The sequence below is a fragment of the Oratosquilla oratoria genome, chromosome 17, assembly GCF_046742065.1.
Source record: "Oratosquilla oratoria isolate Oo_2021 chromosome 17, ASM4674206v1, whole genome shotgun sequence".
NCBI classification, from domain to species: domain Eukaryota; kingdom Metazoa; phylum Arthropoda; class Malacostraca; order Stomatopoda; family Squillidae; genus Oratosquilla; species Oratosquilla oratoria.
This window is the reverse complement of record NC_134793.1, coordinates 24929382-24939381: the sequence shown is the minus strand read 5'-3', so window position 1 is coordinate 24939381 and position 10000 is coordinate 24929382. Positions and strand designations below refer to the sequence as shown.

At 41.4% G+C, this 10000-nt stretch overlaps 2 protein-coding genes across 5 annotated transcripts in view; one reads left to right on the top strand and one right to left on the bottom strand.

Moving 5' to 3' along the window:
• Window positions 1-2849, top strand: part of LOC143034516 (uncharacterized) — a 4955-nt gene extending 2106 nt beyond the window's left edge. Inside the window, exons 3-7 of the mRNA XM_076200678.1 lie at window positions 533-650; window positions 1023-1153; window positions 1775-1881; window positions 2116-2252; window positions 2637-2849. Coding sequence (XP_076056793.1) covers window positions 533-650; window positions 1023-1153; window positions 1775-1881; window positions 2116-2252; window positions 2637-2650 — 507 coding nt within the window. The 3' untranslated portion in view covers window positions 2651-2849. The remainder of the gene's footprint in view (window positions 1-532; window positions 651-1022; window positions 1154-1774; window positions 1882-2115; window positions 2253-2636) is intronic.
• The window catches only part of LOC143034515 (adhesion G-protein coupled receptor G6-like), a 396540-nt gene that overhangs the window by 309054 nt on the left and 77486 nt on the right, over window positions 1-10000 (bottom strand). The gene's annotated exons all lie outside the window — the stretch shown is intronic.

Below are 10000 nucleotides of genomic sequence, written 5' to 3'. Positions count from 1 at the left end.
TAGAATATTGAGAGGAGTTGGTGTATATCAGACATCATGAAAGAGGAACCAACCTGAAAACTTATCTATTCCTCAACTGGCTTTTACCGACAAAGGAAAGGGGCTAGACATGGGAGAGTGGGTACGTCCCTTTGACTTGGCTACTCCCCCCTTATGAAGGGGAAAAAGCTCTTGATAGATAGATAGATAAACATTCTTTCATGACCATTCCCTCTTTTGATATTTTGTTTTCACTTTTCAATTGTTTTCTTTCTAATTCTTGTTCAGCATCAAATGCAATTCATTTATGTTTCTGTGCAGTGTTGTGTGTGTTTGAGTGTGGGTTATTATGAGTACTTGTGTTGGAGGATTTTTTCTTTAATCTTAATTCCTTTCATTTGAATATTTGATGCACCTTTATTCTATTGGTGACGTGATTCGAGTATCTTGGTCCTCTGAAGTCACGTCACTTTGGAGCTGTGCTCTTATCATTCGTGCAGTCTTTTGTCACTACTCACGTTTCTTCTTCTTCTTCTTCTTCTTCTTGTACCAGCCTGGCTTTGACATCTTTTTGTTCAAATTTTGCGAAGAAGTTTGCCCCTGGACTACCATGGAGAGCAGCTGTCCTCCGGATACCATTACACCTTCGCATAACCCTACAACTACTTCAGGTAATAATTCATCTTCAGTAGTCTTCAGTGAGCTTCACTCTCTTCGTTTTCTCTCGCTCCTATCGGATCGATGTATGTATGTGTGTGTATGTATGTATGTATTGCATGTATGTATGTATGTATGTATTGCATGTATGTATGTATGTATGTATGTATGTATGTATGTATGTATGTATGTATGTATGTATGTATGTATGTATGTATGTATGTATGTATGTATGTATGTATATGTGTGTGTGTGTGTGTACGAATGTATGCATGTATGTATGCATGTATGAATGTATGTGTGTGTATATTCTATTTCAACTGTGTTGATGTAGCACTAAGGAAGAGAGAAGATGTAACCCGTGGTTCTTTGTTTCCGATGACCAGTCCCCGGTCCAACATGCGACGAAAGCATCTCTGTGGACGACAGCGTCAAGGGTACTATCCAGCGTAAGTGGTCAAGTCCCAACTACCCGAACAATTACCCAGATGACTGCAACTGCACCCTCACAGTTAACGTGAGTAAATAATGACGCTAGTGGTGATGCTATTGATTTTGGGGAATTGGCGATAATAACTGATGATGTTGGTTGAGATGGGGCACTTACATATGGAGGTGTTGTGGAAGTCAGGAAACGTAAATGAAAAAGAAAAAAGACTAATACTAATTTGAGGAACACGAGAAGTATCTTGCCCACAGGCTAGAGCAAAGTTGAGACGGAAATTATGACTTTGAGGACTTCCGGCCTCCTAGGGAGCGAGCGAGGATTAGAGATGGCCCTTGATCCAAAGAGAGCCAAGACAAAAGGGGAAAATAGATGGTCAGGGATGGGTCAAGGGTTCATGCCTTGGCTGGCCACCGCCCATACATGGAAGGGGGAGAGACCTTTATAGACAGATAAACATTCCGATTTCTTGAAGTTCCGAACTTTATATAGTCCAGACGTTGAAAGAGTACATTTTTGTTAATTCTGAATTTGAGTGAACGCCCATTATGCCTTCATTCGCCTTAAACTCTCCCTTTTACTAATTCTGTGACTTTGCCTTTTCGGGGCGACCTTGTCCCAAACAATGGAAACGATAGTGGCGAAGTACTAAAATCCCTTGCCTGTTTTTTTTTTTGTTTTGTTTTTTTCTAGATCACTGGAGCTGACTCTTTCCGTATCGACTTTGCGACCGGCTCCGAAATCTACGATGCCTCGGGCTGCAATCACGACCGCCTGGATTTCTCATATCCCGTGCCTTGGTGAGTGTCCCTCCTCTTGTTGTCCTGTTCCTCGTTCCTTCTCACGAATCATCCATAGTGATGCACACGGGATGGTGTATGGTGTAGGCACTTGGAGCAGCGTCACATTCGGAAACTTTTTTTTCTTTTCTCCTCAACTGAAGAACTCCGAGGATACCAGACCCCAATTACTGAAATCAAAATCCCTTCCTTCTGAACATTTCTATATAATGACACGGAAATAATTTCATACAGGACAGTATGCGGCAGTGACATGGATCAGCAATCCCAACATCTTCATATTATCAACCAAACTTATTTCACCGGTACCTTCATCTCAGATTCTGGGGACGGAAATAAAGTGGCACATGGCTTCGAAATGATACTGGAGAGTAAGTGTAAACCTGAGTGATAGCATAGCGCTTGCTTGCTTGCGCTCATAGCTGTCACACATGCATGCATTCACATACACACACACACACACACACACACACACACACACACACACACACACACACACACACACACACACACACACACACACACACATGCATGTATATATACATAAATATATGTATACATATATATATATATGTATACATATATATATATATATGTATGTATACATATATATATATATATATATATATATATATATGTTCGTTGTAGACTTTTGTTTTGCCTTGTTGCATACTCTCTGTGCAGTGAAAACTATAGTTTTACGTGGTCCTTGATGACGTTAATAACGTATACTGACTGAATATTTTGGTTTTCAGTTTATGTACTCTAACATTCAAGAATGTCCAAATGGAATTCACTTCCTTTCCATTGCGAGAAGATCACATCATGACTGTAACGTCAGGATGACCTTCGAAGCCTCTACCGAGGACAGGAAGGGAATAACAAAACATTGGATATAAGAATTCGTGATTTGACCAAGGTGTTATTTCCAGGCACATGTATACTTCTTCAATATTTGACCATTTATGAGAATATATCAAGCATCACAAAAATCAAAAGTAAAATTTCATTGTAGTTGTCCTAATGCGTCAGATGAACCCTACCAAATGCAGGTGAGGTATACCTGCCCTTCTGCTGGCACGACGTAACACAGTACTACATGCCGCGGCATGGTTGGACTGTCTGCGACTAAACTAATTTCCCCACTGGTTTCTCACGAATAAATAAAACATTCTGGACGCCCATAACACACACCTGGTAATACATTTTTTGTTCCCCTTTTCTAAGTGTCATTTTCTGATTTGTCATGTCAAATTTTTATATAAAAAATATAACTTAATCAAAAGTTTGGTTTTGTGATCACTTTGATATTTCGAAGTGTTTATATTTTTTATCAGTTCATATGATCAAATCAACAAAGTATATATTCATTTCATGACACAAGCTTATAAAAAAAACAAGTTAAAACAAAAGACAGTTGCAAAACAACTTAAACACGTCAGAAATGACTAGATTTCCTGGATTCGCGGTTGTGGTCCAGGTTGCACTCCTTCACCAGCTCCCGGATACAGCCCCCATCATTTTCTCATCATAGTCGTCCTGGTTCCTCCGTTCTATCAACTTTACATCTTGGTGGAATCGCGCGCCTTGTTCTTCTGAGCAGGTGTCCAGATGAGCGTCCAGCATATGAAGTTTAAGAGACATCCTGCATCCCATGGCACCAAAAGCTTTTACCAGATCCTGCACCAGCTGCTGATAGTTTTCAGTTCTGCGGTTGCCCAGGAAGCCCTTGACAACTGCTATGAAATTATTAAAGAACTTGGTAGACACAAGAACCTTCTTTATCTGAGGTCCAACAAAAATTTCACCTTTGATTTTGGCCTTAGATAACTCTAGGGAGAAGTTAAGAAGCTACTTAAAAGCGGCTGATTCCTGGTTGACAACCTTCACGAACCGCTTCATCAACCCCAACTTTATGTGTAGTGGTGACATGAGCACAATCCTGGAATCAGCCAGTGGCTCCCACATGACGTTCCGGGTCCCAACTACAAATTTCGTTCGCTGCTCCCAGTTCTTCCTGTTGTAGTGGTCACAAGTGGTCATCCTGTCCCAAAGGCAGAGGAAGCATTGGAATTTGATAAAGTCTCCCTGGAGACCAAGCAGGAAAGCCACCACCTTTAAGTCTCCAGTGATTTCCCAATTGTACTGGTTGTATTCCAGAGCTTCCAGGACTTTTACAATGTGGTAGTCTTCTTTCAGGCAGAGTGGTAGAGCTGTCTATGAAGAGCCGCCACTCCTAGGGCACAAAAGCCATCCCAATAACGTCAAACTGTCAAGGCACATCATGGCACAGAGATCATCCGTAAGAGTGTAAAAGCCTGAGAAAGGTTCGTGCAGTCGACTTCTCTGATTTGTCACCTGCACTTCCTCCTTGACCAAGTTCCACTGCTTCATCCTGGAAAGGAAGAGCTCTGCATTGGACTTGGTTAGAACGATATCCCTGACCAAGTTATTTACTTCTTTTTGGCTTGGGAAGTGAGGAACTTTCTTTGGTATATCATGCCGGTAAACCAAGTCCTCAGCATCCATGTCCTCCTCTTAATCAAAATACTCCTCTTGGACTTCACCTGGAGCGGTGACACTGACACAGGACATTTGTAGTAGTGAGGAATTGGAGCAATTGATAATGGGATATCTGAATAATGCTCAGCAGCAGCAATCTTTCCTTTCCACCGCTTGCTATAATCCGCAATGCAAATAAATAAATAAATAAATAAATAAATAGATAAATAAATAAATGAAAAAATAGATAAATGAATAGATAAATAAATAAATAAATAAATAAATAAATAAATAAATAAATAAATAAATAAATAAATAAATAAATAAATAAATAAATAAAAAATAAAATAAAATAAAAAGTTTCTGCAATGGTGTTTGGCTCTAGGCAGCCCCGTGGGTTGGAGATTTTCAGGGACCTTTCCTCATCTCACAGCCAACCTTCCTGCGTTTTCTTCTCACAACAGTAGCAAGGGGCCCTGTGCTTCTCCTGGTCCCCAATTAGCATCCCGTAATAGTTCTGGTAGACTTCACAAATCTTCGCCAACATTTCCAAGGAGATTTTTTGTTTCTCTTCTTTATATACTCGCCGCATATAACAGAGGGAGTCAGGGTAGTGTCGGCAGCCCCATGAAGCCATCTAAAATCATAGAAATACATGCAATCAGAAAATATGGATCTTAAAGTTCTGAAAGTATAAAATATAAACATGTTGAATGAAAATACATGTACAAAATAACTAGAGTAATTAAGGACCTACTCATAAAAAAAAAATAAAAACATCAAATCGCACCAATTGTACTCGATATTATGACATAAATTTCTTTTACTGCAGCTCTAAAATCTTATTAGGTTAACTGCTAGTGGCTAGGATAGAATTTTTATAATCCCAAACTTATAACTGTTTAATAGCATTTCTTTTTTATTTGGATTTAAATTGGACAAATTTAGATTTAAGAAGGAAATAGACAAGAACTGCCTTACCAAGAGATTGGTTAATGAATGGACAAGACTTATAGGCAGTTCACTCAAGGAATCTCGGTCGATCCTGCATTTTTGGTTGGCAGCCCTGCTCACCCTTCCCCCGATGAGTTGGCTGAAACCTCAAGCTTCCTTAAAATATAGTTATATTTCTTCACTTAGCTCAGTGACTATACGAGTTACAGAAATTTCATGTACATCTAAGGATGAAGCGGTCCTTGTTCACCTATTTCAAAGCTTTCCATCTCGATAGTGCAAAGAAAGAAAGTAATTATATCGGGTACAAGATAAGGAATATAATTCTAATGTTTATACAGCATTTTACTTATTATCGCTGTGTCCAGTCATTATGAGGCTGGTTGTAAAATTTAACATGTCTTCTGTGATATAAAATAGTCATGAATATGACTGTGCTTTCACATATCCCATAAAGTGACACATAAAAGAGAAAATGAAAGGTTTATATGATTATCTTTTGATACTGGACGGATGGCGGGAAGCACAGCGTCTTGCTCCCTTCCTCTCTCACTCCCACACTCTAACCCAATTAATGTAATGAGTCAAAATTGAACATTACTTGAGTACATAGCGTTCATTGTTTTTGACATCTCGATTAGCTCACGGCTTTCATTATCTCATATTCATTGTCTTCTTGAATCTTTGAATACGGTTGTACCAACGTATATGGTCGGAAAAGTGACACTCAGATCGGAAATTGAAATGATTATATATGAAAAAGAATACTACGATGCAACTCACGAGACACCATAAAAGAAGTTCATGAGGGGCGTCTCTGTCACCACAGTGCGTAAAGGAAGATCTATCTCCTCCCTTCCTCCCACCCTTGCAATATAGAGAGATTGAAATGCTACGGTTGGTAAAATCATGATCCATTTAGCCGTCAATTATTATGACGTTTCTAGGATGCACCACGTGGAGGCAGATCATACTTTTTCATATCTAAATATTTCTCGAGTGAGGAAAACTATGGAAAATCTGAGTGTGAGGACAGTACGAACCCCGAGTAAAAACACCCAAGTGAGGAAGCCCAGGTCAAGGCAGGGATTGACCCGAGGCCCCTGTTCCAGGAGGAACGAGAGAGTGAAACGGAGGTGTAGGATTTGACTCTCTTATTTATGGAAGAGAAAGAAGCAGGAGTAAGAAGTCTCAGTAACTTGCAGAAAGTTGACTCCGACTTACGGGATCTGTATGAAAGAGCAGAGAGTGGCATTAACTCTCTGAGGAGTATTACTTGGAAGGGGGAGTACTATTCCGCCGGTAGGCGGAAAGTATCTGCTCCACTGATAATACAATTTGGTCCTAGAGACAGCAAGTGATGTTGTCTAGGGTCTACCGGGAAGAAGTTATGCGGCTAGGACACGATAGCCCCTTTTCTGGACATTTGGGTGTACGTAAAACTTTAGACCGTATCTGGCAACATTTCTACTGGCCAGGGATTATCGAGGGATGCGGCACAGCACTGTCGTACTTGTCACACTTGTCAGGTGGTAAGAAAACCTAACCAGCCTGTAGCTGTAGCTCCTTTATAGCCAATCCCTGTGGGAGAGGAAACCTTTGCTAAAGTTACTGTGAATGTGGTAGGGCTGTTGCCTCCGACTGTTAGAAGGCATAAGTATATTCTCACTTTTATAGATACATTTTCTAGGTACCCCGAGGCGATACCACTATGTAAAGTGCGCGCCAAGGTGGTGTTGTATGAACTGATTAGCTTCTTTACGAAGTGGGTGTTACCTCGGGACCAGGGGTCTGTGTTTTTGTCCTGAGAGGTTGTGCGGAGCTTGGGAGCACTGGGTATAACTAAATTCACGTTGAGTGCTTACCATCACCAAAGTCAAGGTGCCTTTGAACGGCCCCGCCAAACATTAAAAACAATGTTAAAGAAGTGGTGTTTAGAAAAAAGGTACAGGGTGGGACCAAAAGCGCGAGGTACCTGACAAATCATTGGGCCTCTGGCCTTTTGCATTAATGTTCGGACACAAGGTTCCAGGACCCCTTAATGTCCTGAAAGAGTGTTTATTGAAAGGTCATAGATCTGCCTCCAGGGACATGTTGAAGACGGTGACTGACATGAAAGGTAAGTTGGTCATATGTTGGAAAATGGCCAGAGCAAGTTTAGAGAGTGCTCAGGAAACAATGAAACAAAACTATGGCAGAAACGCCAAAGTGCGGGAATGTAATTCCGGTGATAAAGTGTTGGTATTGCTATCTTTTCAAGGTAACCCCTTCGGGGACAAGTTCGGTGAACCCTACGTAGTAGTGAAACGAGTAGGAGAACTTTACTACATTGTTGCCACTCCGGACCGGAGGCGGAGTCAACAATTATGTCATGTGAATATGCTGAAAGCATACCAGGAGAGGGAACCGAGCCCGGTGAGTGAAACTAGCGGGGTCTTTGTACGCTTTCTATCGTGCCTAAGGAAGACGAGGACACGACCTCCCCCACTCTAAAGATCTCTCCATTCTCCTCTGCGCAGTTCCCAGCCCCGCTTCCATCGCCCCCGTCAGCTTCCAAGTCTTACACCCGCAGACCACCGCTGGCAGAATACACCGATTGGAAATTCCACGTTTCAAACATAAAGGTAGAGAGCCTCTGAGGACCTTAGCACACTCATCAAACACTCTCCAACCAATTGTAATTCGTCTTCTCATTACATTATCATGATCCTTTGTCACCCTCACCATCTGGCCCAATTAATGATACTCCTCAACTTTTTCAAGACTCTCACCATCAATTACAACCTTTTCACCCCAAATCCTCGTATTGAACATCACTCTGGCTCCACTTCCATTCACTTTCAAACCCACCTCGAGACCTTCCCCGTTCAGACCACTCAGCATATCCTGCAAGTTCTCTGCTCTTTTTGAAACAGGAACAATGTCATCCGCAAATCTTAGGTGGTTCAAGCATTCGCCACCAACCATCAACCCCTCCTTTCCCAACTCATCTCCTTGAAAATATCCTCCAAGCAAGCTGCAAACAATTTGGGCCAAATTGCACTCCCCTCTCGATCTTGATCTCCTCTCCATCCCAATGTAGTCGGATTATAGCGGTACACCTTTCACAAATCTTTTTCCCAAACTCCCACGATCTGCTCGTTTGTACCCTGCTTGCGTAGCAAATTCAGCATTGCTATTTGTTCCACCGAGTCAAAGTCCCTCTCGCAATCTACAAAAGCCAAGCAGAGAGGTACACCGCATTCTGTCACTTTCCCGATTAGTTGCTTCATCGCCTGCAAACGGTCTAGAGTCGAACATCCACTCCTAAAGCCCGCCGGCCCCCCGCCCCCCCAAACCTGACCCCCACTCCATCCCAAACCTGACCCAGTCCACTTGAAAGGATCCCGGAGAACACTTTATATGCATTCGATAGCGAACCATTGTTCGATAGTTACCAAGGTCCACCCGGTCTCCTTGGAGAAGACAAATGCCCCACAACTACAGATGACCTGATTGAGGGAAAGAGGACAGTGCAGATTGAGAAACGGAGAGAGAATATATGTATGTTATGTGTTATATTATGGGCGCCCAGTGGGAAGATTAGTTTAGTCGTTGACAATCCGAACATGCTGCGGCAAGTAGTTCTGTCTATAGCTGTCATAAATGTTTGACATTCTGGCTCCGTTCCAAGGTAACACTTGGATTTTGGCTTGCGTCCTGGTGACCTAATTCTACTTATACAGCCATACTAGTTCTCTCTCTCTCTCTCTCTCTCTCTCTCTCTCTCTCTCTCTCTCTCTCTCTCTCTCTCTCTCTCTCTCTCTCTCTCTCTCTCTCTCTCTCTCTCTCTCTCTCTCTCTCTCTCTCTCTCTCTCTCTCTCTCTCTCTCTACTCTCTCTCTCTCTCTCTCTCTCTCTCTCTCTCTCTCTCTCTCTCTCTCTCTCTCTCTCTCTCTCTCTCTCTCTCTCTCTCTCTTTCTCTCTGACACATATACCATCTTTATGATCATCATTATTTTTATTCGATTATTTTTTTACATTATTTTTTTTAGTTTTCTTCATATCTCACCATTTATAGCGTACGTCTAATGTAGACACATTGTGACAAGTTGAGGAAAGAAGAAAAAGAAGTCACGGGTCTAGATCTGAGTTCAGAGTTTATTCCTGACCGGTTTCGCTTTACGCTTCAACATCTAGTGTTGGCATGTGACCTAGTACCCAGTTCTTATGCAATCACACTCGTTTGTTTTCCTTATTATGTAACTTTTATTACCATCAAACAACCATTAACAACTGTGGCAGCTACTCTCCTAAGCAAGTGGCAAGGAAGGCTGGCAACAACTGAAATTATCGCTATAACAAACAATATATCACTGATAACAATAGCAGTACTAATATGGTCATCATTTAACTATCACATGATATGAACTGGATTAGATACCTTATTTGAAACGCCAGATACCATATACCGTATGATGTAGATAAGACGTGGGAAGTACAATTTCAAAATACGCATACTAGTAAGATGATTCGTACTTACACCTCGTTTAAGGACAGACAACCCCCAAAATCTAGCTCGCCCAAAATGGTTTGACAAAGAAACTGAAAGAAGTATTACTAAAAATAAATAAGCTTATAAGAAATACAAGTGTTCTGGTGCACCTAACGACTATCAAAGCTAT